This window comes from Leguminivora glycinivorella, chromosome 7 (assembly GCF_023078275.1).
Source record: "Leguminivora glycinivorella isolate SPB_JAAS2020 chromosome 7, LegGlyc_1.1, whole genome shotgun sequence".
Classification (NCBI taxonomy): Eukaryota; Metazoa; Arthropoda; class Insecta; order Lepidoptera; family Tortricidae; genus Leguminivora; species Leguminivora glycinivorella.
In genome coordinates, this window is record NC_062977.1 from 1,323,541 (window position 1) to 1,346,064 (window position 22,524).

The 22,524-nt window shown below is 38.5% G+C and overlaps 1 protein-coding gene across 1 annotated transcript in view; it reads right to left on the reverse strand.

Moving 5' to 3' along the window:
* Nucleotides 1–22,524, reverse strand: part of LOC125227994 (eIF-2-alpha kinase activator GCN1) — a 104,376-nt gene that overhangs the window by 64,869 nt on the left and 16,983 nt on the right. The window contains exons 17-23 of the mRNA XM_048132431.1: nt 21,312–21,478; nt 20,426–20,581; nt 19,102–19,232; nt 18,139–18,275; nt 17,207–17,406; nt 12,669–12,742; nt 12,094–12,327 (exon numbers count right to left, since the gene is read on the reverse strand). Coding sequence (XP_047988388.1) covers nt 12,094–12,327; nt 12,669–12,742; nt 17,207–17,406; nt 18,139–18,275; nt 19,102–19,232; nt 20,426–20,581; nt 21,312–21,478 — 1,099 coding nt within the window. The remainder of the gene's footprint in view (nt 1–12,093; nt 12,328–12,668; nt 12,743–17,206; nt 17,407–18,138; nt 18,276–19,101; nt 19,233–20,425; nt 20,582–21,311; nt 21,479–22,524) is intronic.

Sequence of the window (22,524 nt, forward strand, 5' to 3'; positions counted from 1 at the left end):
AGTTATACTAGACTTATGATATTAATCCTATTTTATAAAATAACTGGCACTCTTTTGGTCTTATTGAAATTTTCTACATTTTTATTTTACAATTTATGTAATAGCCTGAGTTGTTTTGCTGATATCTGTCTCAAAATATTAGCAAAACGAATATTTTCATAGAAAGGGGAAAAATGCTCTTTTTTTGACGCTTCATATCTCAAAAAATATTTGACGGACATTGATAAAAAAGATGTCAAACTGTTTGGAATTTAATGCGCTTTCAACATTACAAAGCAAGTTTTGACCAAAAATGCATAGTTTTTTAATAAAACGCCAAAAACCAAAAAAAGTTTGATTTTTTTACTTTTTTTTTTTAATTACGAAGTTAGCACACCATTTTTTTGCTTGCAAAATATAGTCCTACATTCCCCCAAGGACCCTAAATAACATACCAAAAATGCAGCTTTACATCACACTTTGTTTTTTTATTTCTCTTTTTGACCAGTGTATAAAGCGGTTATTAATTAGTTTTATTCACATTATACCGCGAATATCGCTGCATTAGATAAGTTTTGATTTATTTATTTCATTAATATAAAAGTACACTTCAATCTTTAATAATTTATATTATGATCGACAATGTCAAACATTACAATTATGGCGACTTTTTGATTGGTTAAGTAGTACAATAATTACATTTTTCTCTTTTGGCTACCCGTATCTAGTTCTTTATGTGTAATATAACCTTGGGTGCTCATTCTCAAAAATAAAGTAACAAAGAACATTGTGTTTTAAATTATTATGCTTGAATCAGAAGTAACAATAAATTTGAATAACATACGCAACTTATACTTATTACTTAGCATATTTTGTTGGTGATATATTTGGTACATACTAAAAGTCAAGTACATATACCTCGTATCGGTTATGAAGAGACCTATCCAAGTATCTGTTATGACTCTTTGTAAGACAAATATTCTGCGATATACTTACATTCGTTAAGAATAATATAAAAGGTTCAATGTATAAACCCATTTCATAGATATCAGGAATAAAACTAAAATGTAGAAACCCAACATAATATTCATTGTCTAAATTCGCAATAGCCTTTCATGGAAAATAAAGTTATACTTGATGTATATGTGGATAGACCTCTTGATAATTATATGAAAACCCCACAGCTTGAAAGCAGTACGAATAATGATTATTCATATACCTTATCTATGTCATTGCAGCCACATTGCTTATGTATATAATATCTAACGGCTGTCGCTATAATAAATAGCAATTCGAATAGCAATAGAAATATGTGACAATCATATTAACTTGTTGACAAAAATGAATTTCAAAAGTTCTTTGACAAAACCTTATTTTTACTACACCGTGTTTCACTTAACACTAAAAACCTGAAAACAGTTTGTTCAGAATCGAGAGTAGAATCGATTGAGCTATATCTTGATGGGGGTAATATTTTTATTTAAATTAGTATTATTAGTTATTTTTTTACGTGCCCATTCTATTGTACTCGTAATACAACATTGTGTATATCGCATTGCTAGAGGTTGTTTACTTTTTTTTCAGTATTTAGGGGTATTAATACTGGCTGGTTACATGGACGATTATTTTTTCCGCTACTAGTTTGACGTTGTTTGTCAGTTCAATCTTAATGTTTATCATAAGACATAACAAATTCAACTCTTACCTAATTACAACCTTGTCATTTTGAATATTGAGTTTATTTGCTTACTGCGATTACCTGTCCAATTTGAAGTTTACTGTGACAAAGCTTTAAAGTGTTTTACAGTGACATCTTAGCTGTCTATTGGTAAACCTTATGTCGTTGCAGTAACGTACACAAATAAATATTCTTATGGTTTATGATGGTAGTTGGCAATTATTTTATTGACTGTAGAGCTAAAAGTCAAGTAGAGCTGTACATAAATCTAAAAATTCAATTTAAAAAAAAGTAACCATCAGAATAAAAGATGAATACTCTAGATGAGTTTAAAAAAATAAAAATCAGTTGGGGTGTCTGAGGTTTTGAGTGATACCGGAAACATCGTGTATAATCAGAAATACAGATCAATTTAATTCCACTTATATGGGCCTATAACCTCAATAAAATAACTTGGAATTAACTTACATTAATTATATCCCCAATATATAAAGAAGTTATCTATTTCGACATACTATTGCATCAATCTTAACTAGAACCTAAAAAAAGTAATAATGATAACAGAATAAAAAATAAATAAAGACGTACACCGTGCACCATAGTCGTATTTGCGATGGTGCTTAAATAGTTGTTAAATATAATATATATAATACGTTACAAATGGTAAATAAATAATTAGGCACGATATTTCATTAATCACGGGTTATTTGAGTATTTAAAGATTCTGCAGATGTGTATACTGCATAAATCAGAAAAATCTTAAATATAATTACTCAGTATAGCGATATATTAATAAGTGACGACAATAATTTATTTAATCATCACATTGGCATCACGACTATCAATACATTGTGACTTATTAAATTGATTACCGAACCATAATAATTTTACCATAATTTCGAAGACAGTCGAAATTTTATGTTTCTAAAGAAAGTGTTGCAAGTTTCAGATCAAGGACCCAGGAGCGTCCAGGTAAAAGGGCCAGGGTCTGGTATTCATTTACCACCCAGGAGTGCCCAGGTAGAGGGTCGGGGTGTAGATTCACTTCCGACCCAGGAGTGCCCAGGAGAGAGGGTCAGGGTAAAGATACCTCTTTCGATCGTCGACTGAGTCCTTAAATGCTGGCATGGTATGCGAGCTTGCGTCTGGCGGCGCAATATCCAGCGTCCATGATGAGCAGCTGCGGCAGCAGGCTGACAGAGCTTGGGTGGCCCATGATGCTATTGCCCCGTAGCGGCACGGGAATTCCGTTCAATCATGTGATGAGGTGGTGATATCATAAAATCGTGTAAATATGTTCTTTTTGCTTATGTTTCGCGAGTGAAGTGTGCAGTGAAGTGTTGCATTGTTTACTGAAATATGTTTATAACTTGTGAATGCCTTCTAATTAATTTAATCATCATAATTTAATTGGATGTAATGAATTCAATTGGATGTAATGAATTTAATTAAATGTAATGAATTTAATTGGATCTCAATAATTTAAATCGAAGTAAATCTTATTCATATATTTATTTTTCACAGGCCTATGTCTGATTAATGCTCTTTCTTTACACTTGATAAGGTTTATAGAAATATTTAAAAATCCATTTGGGATCATCCACATATTACGTCACACCAAATTTCAGGTTTTTGGACCCCTCCCCCCCCTATGTCACGCTTTTTTGTATACCTTTAACAGGGATTGTCACATTTAGTATGACCCCTCCCCCCCCCTTAGACTGTGACGTAATATATGGATGACGCCTTTTTAGTATACGTAAGTTATAGTTTTATTATAATTGAGAATTACTTTTCCATAAATAAATAATATTTTGCTAATATCAGTCTTACAGCATATCGTAATTATGTGGTAAAGGTATCGGTATGAAGTGTTATATGTTTTGTATTTCTATTGTTTAAGAATTATTTCAAATGCATATTATACTACACTTTTTTGTTGTATAAACTGGTATTGTCTTTCTTTTGAATTATTTCACATTAAGCTTTGGCGAAGGGTCTCGCCTTGAACAGGATGGCCGAGCTGTAAGAGTTATTATTTATTAATGCCTTATATTTTGATTTATCTTACTGTTATTTATGATGAAAGTATTAAATAATATCAATTGACTCATACTAGTCACTGGTTTCCGCCATGTTGGATTGTTATAAAAATGGCGGACATACAGTGACGGTGGCCAGTTCGAGTACAGACAAGTTGTAGTGAAGAAGTCTTGAATTATTTATTGTAAATTGGTTGTTAATATGTTTGTTATAAGCGAATAAAGTGAAGTGATGGTACAAGTAATAGTTTTCATCATCAACCCGGTAATGTCCCCAACAAATTGAATTTAATCGTGAAAAAATGTTTTCTTGGTATTGTATAATATATTTATATTTTATTAATATAGTTCTATAAACATATATCGAAGTATTTGTATTGAATAAGGAATTTGTTAAATATCATTGACATGCTTGTGTGTTTGTTACCTCCTCCTCCTTAACGGCTGAACCGATGGGGATGAAATTTTGTGTGCTTATTATAGTTCCTCTCAAGTAACAATTTCTGGTCCTATAGTGGTCGAGGACACCAAATTAAATCACACTAAATGGTCCTATAAATAGTCTATATTGGTACTGTAGAGCGGATTTGGCGCAATTATGCAGCCATTTAGTGATATAATAGGCCTATAGCAGTATTATCCATGACGTTTAAGGTCTATAATGGTGATGTAATGATGACTTTGTGCTAATTTGTTGACATAGAGGACACAGTAACGTTATTATAGTATCAATGTATGCTATAGTAGCATTTGAGATTCCGTTATACAGGTTATTTTGTTCTATAATAGCAGTTGCCGTCCCTTTTAATGCGAAATTTCTAAAATAATTTAATGTGTGTAATATTTAACAAAAACTGTTCTAAACGAGGAACTTAACGAAAAGTGGCGTGTGAACTTGTGAAGTTTAGTGTCAATTAACATAATTTGGATTTCGTATACTTCCATCATTACTGCAAAAAGGTATGCGATGGAAATTTTACCGTTAAAAGAATATTAGTTTAATGGAGTATTTTAAATGCGCCTTCGATTTATACCATGTTTTGAATAAAATAAATAAATATAATTTAATACAATAAAATTATTGGCACCATAGTTTCTACTATGGATCCAAGAAGTAAAACATACGCTTTTATAGTTCGACTATATCACTTATCATACGCATTCACTGCCATAAGCCCGCCATCGTGGATTCAATTAGGGTTGTATGAGAATTTAACTATGATCCAGTTTAACTTATAAGTTCTTTATATAGAAAACAATACTTGTTTTCAATGTTTTACTATAGAAAGATCTTTTAAACAGTATTAATAAATGTTGTTTTCTTTTTAGTATGACAAATCTAAACTACAATTGGTCGCTATGTATATTTTTAAAGTTAATTTCTAGAAAAACACTGTACGGAACCAGATACCGCATCTTTGGCCTGATTTCATAATTACTATGTATAAACACCATAAAGCAGCCTTTTAAGGTCAAAATTGTCATTTAAAAGTAATCGTTTTCTACTCTTATATATCTGATTTGGTTTATAAAACATATAGTAAACTCAGCTATAACGCTATTGTGTTTTAAAAGAAATACCGAAATCATTATTCAACAGGTCTGTGATATTTAAAGAGTCATTGTGGCGTATACGGCGATGAGATATAAAAGGCATTAGAAAACGACTATAACCTTTTCAAAGCTATATAAACGTATCCTGAAAACTTCATTATAAAAATAGCTCTGTAATGGTATTCATATCACTACTATACAGTGTTAAATACTATAGCAGTGTTTTTCAAAGCCACTATATCCCAAAATAGTGGTATAGTTAGGTTTTAAATCTGTTAAAACACAACTACTAAAAATACTATAAGCGGCTTGTTGGTAACCTTAATAGCGCAAATTGATTGCATAACAGTGATTTCTAACACCATTATACAGTAATATTGTTCTATAATAGTCATATTTGATCCTGTTATAGACCAGGCCTATAGCGGCTCTATAAAATGGTGATATAAACGTTTACATCACTTCCTAATAACACCTTTTAGCTGTATAACGCAACAACTATAGCGGCTTGTCGGGAACCTTAGTAGCGCAAATTGATTGCATAGCAGTGATTCCTAACACTATTATACAATAATATAGACCTATAGTAGTCATATTTGATCCTGTTATAGACCAGGCCTATAGCGGCTCTATAAAATGGTGGTCGTTTACATCACTTCCAAATAACACCTTTTAGCGGTACAAGCTTATAGAGCTAAAAGGTGTGACTGGAGGCTTTTATACGACAGGCGGTCACGCCGAAAACCTTTATACGACATCTATAGTAGCTTTTAGCGTCGAAAACCAAAATTATAGCACTAAAATGTTACTTGCTGTTTGTTTGGTAAAGCCTACTATCTAGACGAAGTCCAGTATCTAGCCGAAGTCACATAGAAGGCATTATTACAGTCCGAATTCAAAGCTAGTGTTAATTAAAATCACACATTTAACTAAGTACAAACTAAATTATAAGTATCCCATAAATAAAAATAAAAAAAAGTAACTGACCGGTCAAGTGACTTATTGCACCCTTTCAATACGGATGCAACTACCTGGCGTTTTGCAAAGCTGTGACCTCATTGGCTAATGAATTTGAATTTGTCTGTCCACCGTGTTTAAGTTAAGTAAGTTATTTGAATACTTAGTGGGCCTAAAACATCTGGGGAATACAACTTTTTAATTGAATGTGGTAAATTACACATGATATATGGAATATTTGGAATCTCTGTTAACATTTTAATATTAGTTAGTCAAATATATATATTTATTTTAGTAGAAAAATATATTTCAATTTCATAGATTATTTTTTATACCCGCTCATTTGGGTAGATACGGGTAAATACCGGGTAGATTGGGTAGATATGGGTATTTTCCCGGTATTTACCCGTCAGCGCCCATCTCTAATGACGATTCGTGTATATGTATACCTAACGGCACGGCCACGACATTGGTCTGAGGCGGGACGGCCATAGATTGGAGCAAGACAGTGATGAGACTTTTCATTCGCACATATGGCTGCCGATCGCCGCTGTCGCCGTAGCTTAAACTAATTTCGTGGCCAGGCCGTAAAATGGATCGCGGACATTGGCCAAAAAGCCAATGTCAACGTCGTTAGGTTGACTACCATGTCGACAAAATGTGTCAGACATAATTTTTAAGAAAAAAAAACCGCCTTCCTTTGGGGTTCTGGTGATAAATACTTTCAAATGTTGGATTATGTTATCAATTCGTCTGTATATTTTTTAATGTTTGTTATTCGATATCTCCGTCATTTCTGAACCAATTTTGAAATTTGGATGATTCTGAAGTACTTACAGATGAGAATGATTATCAGAACGGAACTCTAACCAGGGGCGGCTCACTCTTCATCAGCAGGTCCACTGCACCAAATGTCACTGTTCTGGACGTAAGTGCATGCTGTTCTTATAAAAATACCAAAGTCACTATAAGTGTGCCGTTCAGATTTGAGGAGTTCCGTTCTGACCATCATCAGCAGTTCCACTGCACCAAATGTCACTGTTCTGGACGTAAGTGCATGCTGTTCTTATAAAAATACCAAAGTCACTATAAGTGTGCCGTTCAGATTTGAGGAGTTCCATTCTGACCATCATCAGGAGTTCCACTGCACCAAATGTCACAGTTCCGTATGTAAATGCATGCTGTTCCTTTAAAAACACAAAAATCACCATATGTATGCCTTTCAGATTTGAGGAGTTCCCTCGATTTCTCCAGGATCCCATCATCAGAACTGGGTTCTGAGAAAAATGGGACCAATCTGTATGCATATACATTCAATCAAAAAAAAATTTTTCAAAATCGGTCCAGTAACGACGGAGATATCGAGGAACAAACATTAAAAAAAAAAATACAGACGAATTGAAAACCCCTTCCCTTGAGATTTGGAAGGCGGTTAAAAATCAGTTTTTCTCAAACATGCAATGAAATATTGTCTTTACGTTCCTTAAAATGGGCTGGGAAGTATCGCTTTTTGGGCGCAACAACTCGAGAGGACTGTAAAGGGATTTCATATTATTTTTTAGGGCTAGGCCTCCACAGTAACTTTTTTTATAAAATATTGTCCTTTAGAGCACTTTTTTTGTTTCATTGTATGTTTGAGAAAAGCACTATACATGCCTCGGCGTGAAAACGGATTCCCGGCCTCGTATCCCTATCCGTATATACCCACTTGGCCGGAAATCCTCATTTTCCCGGCCTCTGATGTAATGTACTATTTTTTTACATCAGTTTATGTTAAAGTTTTGCTCCCATAGTTCCGATGACCCGGAAACCCAAACCATGCCGCCCTGAATCGACCTGGCGTCGTTCGGTTCAGCAGGAGCTCAGAGTGGGGTGGGAGGAGGTTACCTAAACTGCCCAAGACCGGAGTAAATGGAGAAATATGATTCGAGCCCTACACCCCAGCAGAGGGATGCAGCACAGGATGTAAAGAAGAAGAAGGAAGTTCCGATCACTGCCCATTATAAGTATACTTAGGGTGGTTTTAGTGTCACGCGGACCGTCCGCGCGGAGCGATCCGTATAGGACTAATATGTATGAAGTTCAGAAAGCGTTTCACGACAACATCAACTTCATACAAATTAGTCGCGCGGATCGCTCCGCGCGGACCGTCCGCGTGACACTAAAACCAGTCTAACGGCCCAGCCACGACATTGGTCTAAGCGCGTCAGCGGTGAGCGGCAGCCATACGTGCAAATGAAAAGTCCCATCACTGTGTCTCGCTCCAATGTATGGCCGCCGCTCACAGCAGACGGGTCCGCGAGGACGGCAACACCAACTTCATACAAATTGGCCGTGCGGATCGTTTCCGTAAGGTCCGTGAGACACTAAAACCAGCCTCATTTGCTTAGATAAAATTCAAATTAAATTATTGTCTTTATTTAGGCTTAATCGCATGCTTAATTACATTGATATAGATCGGCATGTGACTAATTAAAATTAATGACTGTTTATGAAGATAACATAATCATTATTGATTTGGCTTCATAAAACAAACACCTACTTTTATGAGTCATTAAAATATACTGACACTGCGTATATATCGACTTCTACTAAATAATATTAGCATTAATAATGAAATTAACCTCTTGGAGGTAAAAAAAAACTATTGGGGTAGTTAAAGCTAGCTAGAAAACAATTTAAAGAAAGCCTGGTACAGTAATACCCCACTTTACGCGAGAGATGCGTTCCAGGGAAAACCGCGTAAAGCGAATTTATATCGGGGTCACTTGAATAAGGTACCAAATTTAGAATCAAACCGAAAATAGTTTCTATTTTACTTGAAAAATTACAATCAAATCGCTTGTTTAAAAACTAAGATTTTACATTGAAAAACAATAATAAAGTGCAATTTTTTATTTAAAAAAACAGTTTAATGTTCTGAGTGGCCTTTTGCTTCCGATCCATCAAAATTTAAAAATCGCGTTATAGAGAATCCGCGCTATACGGGGTCGTGTAAAGCGGGGTATTACTGTATACAATACTAGATTTTGCTGCGGCTTCGCTAACGTTAGAAAGAGACAAAATGTAGCCTATGTCACTTTCCATCCATTCAACTATCTGCACTTAAAAAATCACGTCAATTCGACGCTCCGTTATGCCGTGAAAGACGGACAAACAAACAGACACACACACTTTCCCATTTATAATATTAGTACGGATGGTTTGCGACGTGTTACGCCGTGGCTTGGCACACGAAGGCGATGCGATGCGAAGCGACGAAATCAAACCTTCGATCTCTATGAAAGTGTCTTAGGTGGGCGATGTCTATGAACTATGAATAATATGCGACGCGACGGCGGCTGACGCGCGATCGTCGTTCACGCAAGCGTTAGCGCCAAGTGAAACGGACGTATTTATACAAAATGGAACCAATCCAAGGATGAATAATTTTGAATATCGATCTTTATTGATTAAACAAAGAAGTAAACATTTGAATGAAGATTTCATGTGGGTTGGTTCCATTTTGCATAAATACGTCCAAACGAAGTCGTGTGATATCGTTTGACTTCTCCCAGTCCACAAAAAAATTAGAAAAAAGATGCAAATCGTCTCCATGAAGAATAGAGATAACGTATTGATTTGCTCAGTTCGAGGAAATCAGCCTACAGAAAAGCAAGTCTAATGTCACGTCGCTGAGCACTGAGAGTCATGCGCTCCTAGCGGAGAGATTTGTAACTGCAATTAAAAGGCCTCAGCCGGTCATTTTTGCGACTGTTCTACTTCGACAGATTTTCCTCCTTACCTCTATTCTCCATGGCCGTCTCTTTCAAATCATAACATTAAAGAGGGAGACACTACAGTGTTTCTACTTTCTGTGATTCCTTGTCGAACCAGTCTGTACGAACATCAGGTAAAATCTTGCGACTTTGCAAGCCATGTCAGTAACTTGTAAACTGAACTGATTAGGATTAATCGTAAACTAGAACTTTCCTTTGCTAATCCGCGAATAGATAACGTGCAAGTCAATCAGTGCTAACCTGTTATAATTACTTGCGTATTTTTTACATGCAATTAATTTCTTAATCGATAATTAATTTAATCGATTATCTGATTAGGATTATTAATGGCGTATATCGTAACATTGAATCGGATCCGTGTTGTTTTGATCTAGATTAGCAATGTAGGGCAAAGTACGTGCGCACTTAAACAAAATACGTGTATCTTTAGGGTTTCGCACCTCTAAAGGGAAAAACGGAACCCTTCAGATCACTCGTGCGTGTTCTTCCCGTCTACGGCTACTGGCTCTATTGGCTTGAAATTAGATAGTTTGTGTGTTTTAATTGTGGTAGCGATGTAGCTGTGATAGCAGAATTAAGTTTTCTTTCAATTAAGGGGATATTGCTAAGGCGGCCTTTACAACTGTGAGTTTTACCGCTTACGTAAGCGACTTATGCAAAACTTTCAAATGTAAATATATATATTTTTTTTATATTTATTTATTTCCTATATAGGTATGCAAGATACACTTATGTCCGTCAGGTTTTTCCATACAACTAAAACAACTGTTATTACTTACTAATAACTACTACACTTATTACTAGTACACTAATGCCTATTTATTCTAAAGTTACAATTTTGGAATTCTCCCAAACAAGTTTGTCCTTCAAATAGTCTGATGGTTTGGTAAGCAGCTTACGGTAAGTTTTGACTACTTTCGTAAGTTGAAAACTTTCTAGTGTAAACGGGTACGAGTTTGCTTACAGAAGCGACTCACAGCTTATCGAAATGAATTATATATATTAATTATTTTTTAGTAATTTATGAAAATTTTTTGTTAGGTACAGAACCCTCAAGGCGCAAGTCCGACTTAGCCGGTTTGGTTTAGGTGAGATTAGACGCACAGGTATTGCGTTAGTGCGTGCGCACTTGGAATATCCCTTGTGTGTTCAAGTTCATTGATAAACATTATTTATTCGTAGTTGTATTTTGTTTGTCATTATTTATGTTTATCTATCAACTTTACGAGTCACGTGCGAAGTACCATTTTATGAGAAAATGTGTTGTTATTTTAATTAAACTTTTTGGTTAAACATAGAGAGGCAACCTGCACACATCTGCGAGTTTGCAATCTGTAAATAGGCTCAATAATTATAGACTAAAGGTCCTTATTACACTTAAAGAATAAGGACCCTTTACTCACAAAAAGCCACATTTTGTCTCATTAAGATGAAATGCTAAGGCGAGTAGTAAGTTTCTCTAGACTGTATAAAGGTCACTAACCTTGCCGTGTAGTCCCACAATAGCCATAGCAGCATTCAACATCTCTTCTCTCACTTTCTGGGCCTTATCTTTCAGCTCTCTTTCCACAAAGAAGCGCATCATCATCATAAGACCTCGTACATCTTGACAGATGATTTAAACAGCGTCTGAATGCGAGAGACAACTTCTCTCGTGACTAGATAGATCTATCCGGGAGCGATATAAACGTCCGCATATCTTACATTTAAATTGAGAAAGAACACAAAGAAGCGCATAGCGTCAGGGATATCGTACGCTTATATCCATAGGTAAGCGTGCTCCACCGTAGACCGCATCATCACTTACCATCAGGTGTGATCGTGGTCAAACGTCTACCTATTCATACTAAAAATATATATATATATATATATATGTGGTGAATTATAAATATTGAAGAAATTGCTAGATTTGATTTAGTTTGATGTTTTGTAGTCAGTATTTTGTTCGTGTTGGTGTGGTGAACAATTTTGTGTTTCATTCGGCGGCAAAGTTTGTTTAACCTTCGTGCCTTGAAACCCTCGCAACGCTCAAGATTCCACTTTTTGAACCACTCGCTACGCTCGCGGTTCAATATTGGGTTTAGACTATATAAGGGTCACTAACCTTGCCATGTAGTTCCACAATAGCCATAGCAGCATTCAACATCTCTGCTCGGACCTTCTCGGCCCTGTCTCCCAGCCCTCGTTCTACGAAGAACCGCATAGCGTCAGGAACGTCGTGCGCTTGCAGATGCGGAGCCAGGGCGAGTAGTGCGAGGCCGATGCCGCGGCGGGCGCCCCATTCGTCGACCGCCTCTTCTACTACGTGGCCGAATTGGTCGAGTTTGGCGGGGATCATCTGTAAAAAGGATACAATTGTTTTTTCGAATTCAGCAAAGAGCGACCTATAATATATAGCTTAACGACGTGTCAAATTTAACGGAATTCAAAAAAGCTGGATGTATCATCACCGGTTTGCTACGAGATATTATAACCACAGGATTTATAGTTTAAAAATGGTATTTTCTTTAGAATAAGGGAAAGTGAAGACCATATACAATATTAATTAATTACTGAATTCACTTTTATGGATATGGTATATTAGATGTCCCATAATATTGTAATCTGACATGTAAAAGCAAGTATACGAGTAAGGTGTTATTTTATTACTAATATGTTATATTAAGAACTGTTATATACCGGTAACTTCTCTGAGTAAATGTCTTGCAGTGCACGGAGCACTTCAGCGCGTGTCATGGGCGCCATCTGCTGTCCTGTAACGAAAGCGAAATGAAATGAAATATTTATTTTCCAAGTAGGCATAGCACAATGCGCATATGAACGTCAAATAAAGCTACGCCGGCTCTAATTCAGCCTCGAGAAGATTTCAGTCCCCCCTCAGTTGAAGGGGAGTATCCACTAATAGCCACAAAACTCGCTAGTTGAAACGCCACAAGCGGGTAACGACTGTGATGCAACCGTGGAGCACGAACCGGCTACTGAGACTATTGAGAGTGAGAAATGGATAGTCGCTAAAAACAAAAAACATAAAAACCGCAAACCTAGAACGTCTGTATTCATTGGGACCGGCTGTGATGTTTCTGGCCTTCAGTCTGTCGAACGACTTAAATATATTCAGGCTTGGTCATTCAAACCCACAACTACTGAAGACCAAATCCGCGAGTTTTTATGCAAAGTGGCTCAATCAAATGACTACGTAGTCGAAAAACGCAACATAAAAACAGACCGGCACGCGGCATTTGTTATAGGTATGCCGGAGAGCCTATACGAACAAATAACTACGCCGACTGTGTGGCCGCCGGGCATCAGATTCACGGACTGGTTTCTCGTGCGCCCCCGCTCGGGGCGGGGATCCCCTACCGCTAGCAGTCGACTCGCCGCCGGCGCACGATAAGGCCGTGCGCCTGCTGCCCGCCAGCAATTGCAATCGCAACGTGACGTATGAGTATGACGCACCGGCCACCCGTAAGATTGTTATTTGCCATCAAAATGTTCAATCACTTAATCATAAGACTGAACGGTTAGAGGTATTATTAAAATCCGAATTGATTTGTGACATATTAGCTATTACGGAGCATTGGCTAACCGATAATAACATAGCATGCATAAATTTAGAAGATTATTATTTAGTGTCCTTTTTCTCCCGAAAGAAACATATTCACGGGGGTTCTTGTATTTTTGTTAAAAAGAATGTTAGAGCTATAGAACTGACCGAATTGCAACAACTCTCTGTTGAACTATATTGTGAGATATCTGCAATAGAATTGTTAGAGTATAATTTAATTGTTGTTTGTGTGTATAGAACAAACATGATAAGCGCTAATGACTTTATGAATCACTTAGAAAGTGTGCTCGCTAAGGTCGGGGAATATGGAAAAGACTGTATTATCGTTGGTGATATGAATGTTGATCTGTTAGGCAATGACATCACACAAAAAAACTTAAAAGATTTATTAGCCGTGTACAACTTTAACTGCTTAGTAGATTTTAACACACGGATTACTGGCCACTCTTCTACTTGTTTGGATCATGTTTACGCTAGCTGCCAAGCCGGCGCGACGCATGCGTCCCCCGTGACTACCAACATTAGCGATCACCTCGCGGTGCGCTGCGAGGTGGAGTACCGCGCGGGCGCACCGCCCGCGCCTAGGCGGCTGGCGCGCGCATACTCCCATGCGAACCGAGCTAGCTTTATTGATGCCATCTACAGCATCGACTGGAGCGATTTGTGGACTCGTCGAGGTAGGACTGCTGACGACATAGCGACGTCTATTATAAACATAATCAACAATAAATATGACATTTGTTTCCCATTAAAACATATCTATAATCGAAAACAGGAGACTTGGTTATCTGATGACATCTTTAATGCAAAATTATTACTTTTTGACATAATTAAAGTTAGCAATTTATTCCCTTCTGACGAACGTTTGAAAAACATTATTTCAATTGCGCACAAAAAATATAGTGAGCTAGTAAGGCAGAGTAAATATGACCACTACGCGAATTTTATTTCAAAGAGCCAAAATGCTTCAAAATCGATGTGGCAAATTGTTAACAAGGAACGAGGTCAAGCGTCACTCCGACCTCAGACTGACTTCACCGATATTGTCGTGAACTCGAGCGGGGCGGGGTTCGACTCCCAACAGGCAGCAGCGAGCGCGATGAATGAACGGTTCGCGTGCGCAGCGGCGGCGTGTGGCGCGCCGAAAGCTGACTTGCCGCTCGTGCGAGTTGCACTTAACCTAGCACGTGCGCCCGCTGACCGCAGTATCCGCTTGCGGCCGTTCTCTGCAGATGAGGTTTTTTCTATAATAACACGAATAATTCCGCATAAGACTACGAAAGACCTCTATGGAATATCCATGGAACTTTTATACATCGCCGCGGCTCCCCTTTCACCTGTTCTAGCGGGTCTGTATAATCAATGCATCCTAGAAGGTGTGTTTCCCTCCCCTATGAAGGTGAGTAAAATCTCCCCAATTTTTAAGGGGAAGGGAAAAAGAGAAGAAATTGACTCATACAGACCTGTATCCATAATACCGGCGGTGGCTAAGGTGTTCGAGAACGGCCTCAGTTTGCGCCTAACGGAGTTTTTGACAGCGACCGATGCCCTGTCCGAGCGTCAGTACGCTTATCGCTCCGGCCGCTCTACATTTGCAATGACACGTGAGTTGGTGCGCCGGGTTATGAGTGCTCGCGAACATAGCCAACAGGTCGCAGTGTTGTGCTGCGACTTGTCGAAGGCTTTCGACGTTGCTGACCACGGAGTACTCGCTGCCAAGCTACGCCACTATGGCATCAAAGGTAAGGCTCACGCACTCGTTTGTGATATGCTGCACGGCCGGTCACAGGTCGTGGTGGCCGATGGTGGCAGGGTAAGATCTGAGCCTATATCTACCACAATGGGAGTTGCCCAGGGGTCGTCGGTATCAAATATACTTTTCTCATTACTCCTCAATGATCTTCCAGAAGCCATATTGGAGGGAGAAGTGTATATGTATGCCGACGATGTAGCTGTGGTAGTGTGTGCACCTAGTATCGACAACCTTGAGCAATGCCTGAATAAAGCCGCAAATCAGGTGTCACAGTATTTTAGGACCAACGGCCTAGTACTAAACCTCAAGAAGACCCACTTTCTCCACTTCCACCTAGGGGGAAGAGGCCCAAGAAATCTTGGAGTATTTGTCGAGGGCATCCAAATTGATCAGGTCGAGACTACCACATTCCTGGGCTTCGAACTGGACAGAGGACTGCAATGGGAATCGCACATAAGCAAACTATGTAATAAGCTAGCGAGCGCCTGTTTTGCCCTGCGCCGCCTAGCGAGAGTAGTGCCCATAAATGTGGTACGATCTTGTTACTTTGCCACCGTACACTCTCTCCTACAATACGGCACGGAGCTGTGGGGACGCGCTGCCGAATGGGAGCGTGTCTTTCGTATGCAAAAGAGAGCCGTCCGAGCGATTGTGCAGGTGAGTCAAGGCACGTCCGCACGACCTTACTTTAAGGATCTTCGGATACTTACCCTGCCCTCCCTAGTAATATTTCAAGTGGCTACATACGTGCGTTGTCACTTTCACGAATACTCAAGTGGAGCGGATGTCCATGGGCGAAACCTACGTAATGCCCAAAAGCTCGTGGGGGTCAAGCATAGATTGGCAAAATCCGCAAAACTCACACATGTAATGGGCCCGGCTGTGTTCAACCGTTTGCCACCACACGTCACTGATGCGCCGTCACTGACCAGTTTCAAAACTAGGCTTAAACGATGGCTTATCGAGCACACTTTCTACAGTTTTTCAGAATTTACTAATTTAGTAAGTACCTAATGTAGGTAACTAACTATAGATAATAATATTTTATTTTTGGTTTAATTTGTAATACACTTATTTATAACTTATTAATAGATAATTATAATGTATTATTATAATAAAATTTAAAATGACATGTAATAGGAATTATTATCAATAAACGAATATGAATATGAATATGAATATGAATAATCCTTAATAAATTTACTACAAATCATTCATTAACACTTTGGTTCTAGCACTTATAGTTTACGCGTGATCCGTCACGAAAGTTGGTCCTTTGCTGCAATCTTCTTTAGTGAATGTTAAGTTTTCGCCCAAAATGCATACGAAATAGTCGAAATTTGTTTAATATAACTAAAATATTGTAACTCATGACTAAAATAAAATTAAGGGGGAAAAATCACTACCATGGGTGGAATTTCCAATATGTCTTGGAATTCCAGTAACTATTTAAGACGTAATATTTTCACGGTAGTAGTCGCTAGGAGTACCATTGATCTATATAGTGTATCTATGACTGGGGATGAGCTTTTGGTAGCTGTTGGTAGAGCCCTGGAGTATCAATCCAGTAGCCGTGAGTTCAGTCCCAATATGGGACCGGCAAGAAACTCGGCGGGCCACTTCTTTTCAAAACATTATAATTAACATACATTAAAAAAAAACAAGATACAATAAAAAAAATTAACAGACTAGGTACATACTCTTTTTTAACTTTGCCCTTCGACAATTTTTTCCAGCTTCAAGTAAGAAAAGCATGTATACCTATTTCCTTCTCTTTCTGTTCCGTTGCTCCGTTCTCTTTCGACGTAATGTGTACTAGATGAGCCAAGGCGGCGGCGGCTTGTTGTACAGGCTCCGCTGTCGTACTTCTACTAGTATTTAAGAGTAGTCTATTCATACCTATTTCCTTCTCTTTCTGTTCCGTTGCTCCGTTCTCTTTCGACGTAATGTGTACTAGATGAGCCAAGGCGGCGGCGGCGGCGCGTTGTACAGGCTCCGCTGGGTGTTGTACTTCTACCAGTAGGAGAGGGAACATCTCTCCTCGCACGCTCCATTCTTGCGCCTCTGGGACGGCTGTCCACAGCTCTTCGGCTAGCTTTCTGTCGATCATAAATAACATACTATTTTAACTATTTTCTAGTCATTCAAAGCGAAGTTGACAGCGATTTTCATCCCCGCTGGTGCAATTCACAGAATCAAGGTGAAGAAGACACACCTGTGTGTTTTTAAAGTTAATGTAAATACGAGTAAAATAATAAAAATGCTGCTTATTAAGAGTTTTGAATGATCCACGGTTATTTTCATTAGACTTATATTGACCGGGATATAGACCGTGATTACCTTTTTGATTTTTGTCGAGCTCCCGATATTTCGACGCAGTTGCATGCATCAAAATATCGAAATATCGGGAGCTCGACAAAAATCAAAAAGGTAATGACGGTCTATATCCCGGTCAATATAAGTCTAATGCTGCTTATTATTTTGGTATTTCTATTTATTGAATAAACTTATGTTTACCAATTGAAACATATTATATACTGATAAAAGCTCCATTCCTTCTATATTCGTTCGCTTTTCACTTTGACGTAAAGTCATTTGAACATAATATTACGATAAAGTTATTGGAATAAAGAGTTTTTCGCATTTGTGTGTCGCAGTTCCGTTTGCGATTTTGATACTTAGGGCTTAAAATACTATGTTGATATTTTTTTGTTTCTAAGAAGATAAGCGTTAGCGTTATTAGCAACAACAAGAATGTTATAATGTCATTTGGACCCAGATTTTTGACATTTATGTTTGGAATTGGGCAGTTTGTATTTAATAGAACTCACTTATTATCCTCAGCGATGTCAAAAGTGGCGACCAGCAGCCGTTTGCTAATCTCCAGCGCCTGGTCCTTGTCCTCGAAGAGTGGCGGCAACCGCGTCGACACGCGGAGGAGCGTGCGCAGCGCCGCGTCGCGGACGACCTGCGGAAATTCATCTTATTTGACAAGTGAAGGAGGTCGCTCGACTATAGACGTTATATAAACTTTCGTGAGATCAACTATTTAAACAAACGACTGTACTCATGTTATTTTATCGCGACTAGACTCCGTGCGAGCGACAGCGAGCACTTATGCCCAGGGCTCGGATACCGGTTAAATATTCAAACCGTTATCATGTACTTGCGGACAAAACTTTAAATTTCGTTTTCGCTCTAAAAACCGCTATTTTTAAACCGGTTTCTAGGAGAACTCTTTCATAAATCAGTCATCAGTTTCGTTCGATTAACCGGTTTAGAACAAAATAAATCAGTTTATTCCGCAGCATGATAGGTAATACTGTTCTAACCAAACAACAAACTTGCTACGTGAACGTAGGTATTTAGGTGCGTCTCGCCGCTCGTCGAATAAACCGGTTTATTTCGGTTAAAATAAAGTTCTCATAACGTTCGCATTCTTTAAAAAGTTCGGAGTAAAATCGAAATAAACCGGTTTTAACCGTTAAAAAATAAACCGGTTCCGAGCCTTGTTTATGCCTGATGACGGGTCTTCCAAATGACTCGAAACATGTAGCAACAGTCGTGATAAAATAACGTGAGTACAATCGTATATTGATTAAATATTTAAACATGTCTTACTAAAGTTTAACGTCTATAAATTCTATAATAATCATTTATTTCTGGGCAGACTTTAACCGTAATTGTGATGCACGGCGCTGGGTCGAAAGATCGGGAGGTCGACCAAAACACAAAACTAATCATCGTATATAACCCGAACAATATAAAGCTAGTGTTTTTATCGGAGAACTCACCTCTAGAGGGCTCTGCAGACCGGCCAGCAAACAGACGACGTCTTCGTGTGTGATCGGTGCCCGTGAGGCCATGTCGCCAGTTTCTAATAGAGCCACCGTGCACGCTGTTTGTACACGTCCGCTTGTGCTTCCTGCAAAAAAAATGATGACATAATGATATACAGGGTGTTTTAGCCACGAATAATAATTTACGATGTGAACACTGTTCACTGTCCAGTCCCCAGCAGATCCGTTAGGCTGGTTGTGGCGTCACGCGGAGCGATCCTAGGGTTGCAAATAGAAAAAAAAACAAATGTTTTTTTTTCTTCAGAATTATGAAAAGAAAAAACATGAAAAAAAAACCTAGCACTATGGTTTTTTGTTCTAAATACAAACAAATAATATGACAATAACGGTTTTTCGTGATTTGTAACGTTTCAATAACAATAACGTACATTTTAATTCGATAAACATTCAGTATGCAAACGTTTTTTGGGGAATCCCCGATGAGGCGTGGAGCGTGGAGAGGCGGTGGTGTTGCCAACAGTAAATAGCGACAACTACTAACTACAGATTGTGTAAATATCAGTTTTATAAAATCAGAAATTAAAGTTATTAAATTAAATTCGTTTAATAGTTAACTTTGTCTAAAAAACCGAATAAAAGTATTAAATGTTTCGCAAAATTTTGAGATTTCGTCCTTTAGAAAAAAAAATATACCTACTCCAGAAAAAAAAACCTGTATTTTTAAGGTTTTTTTTTTCAAGCCAGAAAAAAACCGTTTTTGCAACCCTAAGCGATCCGCACAGCACAGACCCGTCGGCGTCACTCTAAAACGTTCCCTGAATTTAATACATAATATGTATTACTAATATTATTAGTCCGGTGCAGGGGCCTATTTCTCGAAAGTTATTAGTCTAATAATATTAGTGTGTTGTCATGGCAACCCATACGATTTGAAAGTTCGTGGACTAATAATATTAGCCTAATGTCGTTCGAGAAATGGGCCCCTGATCGCTCCGCGCTGTCGGTATGCGTGATACTAAAACCAGCCTATGGTTTACAATTTAAAGCGGGAAATTGAATATTTTGTGAGGCAATACTAAAATTCATCGCTCTGTCTCGTCTGTCTGTGTGTGTGTGTGTCTGTCTGTCTGTGGCATCGTGGCTCCCGAACGGATGGATCGATTTTGTTTGTTTATTTTTTTATTTGAAAGCTGAATTAGTCAGGAGTATGCTTAGCCATGTTTTATGAAAAACGGTCCACTATGTCAAGTTTTTTTTTTTTTTTTATTTTAGTTGTATATTTTTTACCTTAGTATAGTTATTCTAGTTCGGTACTCACCAACAAGTTCGACTAGCGTCCTAAACATGTGGTCGGTGGGGAACAGAGTAGGTTGTAACAGCGGTGACGTCCCTCGTAACGCCGCGTGTGAGGTGATTATTGCTAGGCCAGCTAACATGGTGCTTGTATCTGATCGGACTGCGTTTACTGACATTCCTGCAATAAATAATGAAGAAACGTTAAGACATGGGTAGTACCAAGGGGCTATGGGCAAATGCGATGGCCAAGATGGCACACTGTGAGCAGCCAAAGGCTTTTAAGCAACTTGGTGGGAAACAAATTCATAGAGGCCGGGGTAGTACTGGTATTAGCTGATTTTGCTGAGTAGTTGCAAATACATATGTAACTCCGTATAGACAACTACAGCCTAAGAAAAAACGTACCTCAGAACCATATAGAAAAAGGTACGTGGCCTAGATGGCGTTACACCTTTGGGGGACGCTCGGCTAGATGGCGCTAATATTAATATTTGACATTTTAACACATATCAAGCTAAGAATATGGGCCAAATTGTCAAAACTTAGGTTTAAAAGTTTTAAGCTTGTGACGAGAGTTGGCAGTCTATGCACTGTGATTACATATTTTACTTTGACAGTAACTCTGTGTAAATACTTGATCCTCTTTGGTAGTTGCCAACTCTTTAGGGTTAGAAATGATGACAACACTCACCTATTTTAAGCAGAGGAAAGACAGAACAAAACCTTGGAGCGTTAAACGGCTTCCCCAGTTGCTCTTTAGTGCCAAATATGGTCTCATGAACTAGGTTTATGATACGGATCGCTTAGTCAGACTCTTTTTTGCTTGGCACAGGTGTCAATAGTGTAAACTTGAAATGTATTTAATCTTGACCGCTAAAAGATTAAAAGCATTGAAAAACTCACCTATTTTAAGTAGAGGGAAGACATAACAAACCCTGGAGCGTTAAGGGGTTTCCCCAGCTGTTCCTTAGTGCCGACCGTGGTCTCGTGTATTAGGTTTATGGTGCGTATGGTCGCTTTATCTATGTCTTCCTCCTCCCACGCTGGGTCCAGGTCGCATTGAGGTTTGTGTAACCTGAAAATATTAGAGGCTGTAGTACACCATAGAGCTATAGATTCATCCAACATCCTCCTTGCGTTATCCCGGCATTTGCCATGGCTCATGGGAGTCTGAGGTCCGCTTTTGATGACTACATAGACATTACATAGACTACATAGACTTTTGACAGAGGTATAGGTTATGTCTATGGTTATGTGAATGGACCGACAAGCGTGGAGGAATGGAGAGGAGGCCTATGTCCGAAGATGGGCGCTTTAGAGGCTGCTATCGATAGATAGATAGATAGGTTACGTCTACCAAAGACCTATAAAACTTCGTATAGACAGATAAAGTCTAAGAAAAAAACGTACCCCAAAACCATACAGAAAAAGGTACGGTGAGCTAGATGGCGATACACATGTGGGGTACGCTCGGCTAGATGGCGCTAATATTAATATTTGACATTTTAAAACATATCAAGCTAAATTGTCAAAACTGAGGTTCAAAAGTTTTAAGCCTGTGTCGAGAGATGGCAGTCTATGCACTGTGATTACACATTTTACTTTGACAGTTATTGTAAGAGGATCGAGTATTAAAGAGAGTTACTGTAACTCTCTTTAATACTCGATCCTCTTTGTCTACTTATTGTACCCAATATCTGACCTTAACGTTAATTTCTTTGAATGAATGCATAGTAAATAGGGCAATCAAAAAGTGAAAGAGGCAGTCGTAAGTTTGTGAATAGTGGTGATACTCGAAGATAAGGGCATAGATTGGGTCCTTTAGCGCGATTGGCGGCAGCGGTGCACCTATTCGATCGACGTCCAACATGGTGGGTGTATAACGTATGTAAGCTTCTAGTCTAGTGTCCTAACTGACGTTGAAAGTGCATCTAGATTCTTTTTACCGACTGACGGAATCGCCTACCTAACCGTCTAGTAGGGTGGGTATTATGTACAAACAGCCTGTCGCATCCCTATAATGTGATAACTGACGGTAAGCGCGTGCACTAGGTTCTTCAACGCCGGCGACAGTAGCGGCAGGTTGCGGTGCGCGTGACGCACGGGAGCCGCGCCGAGCAG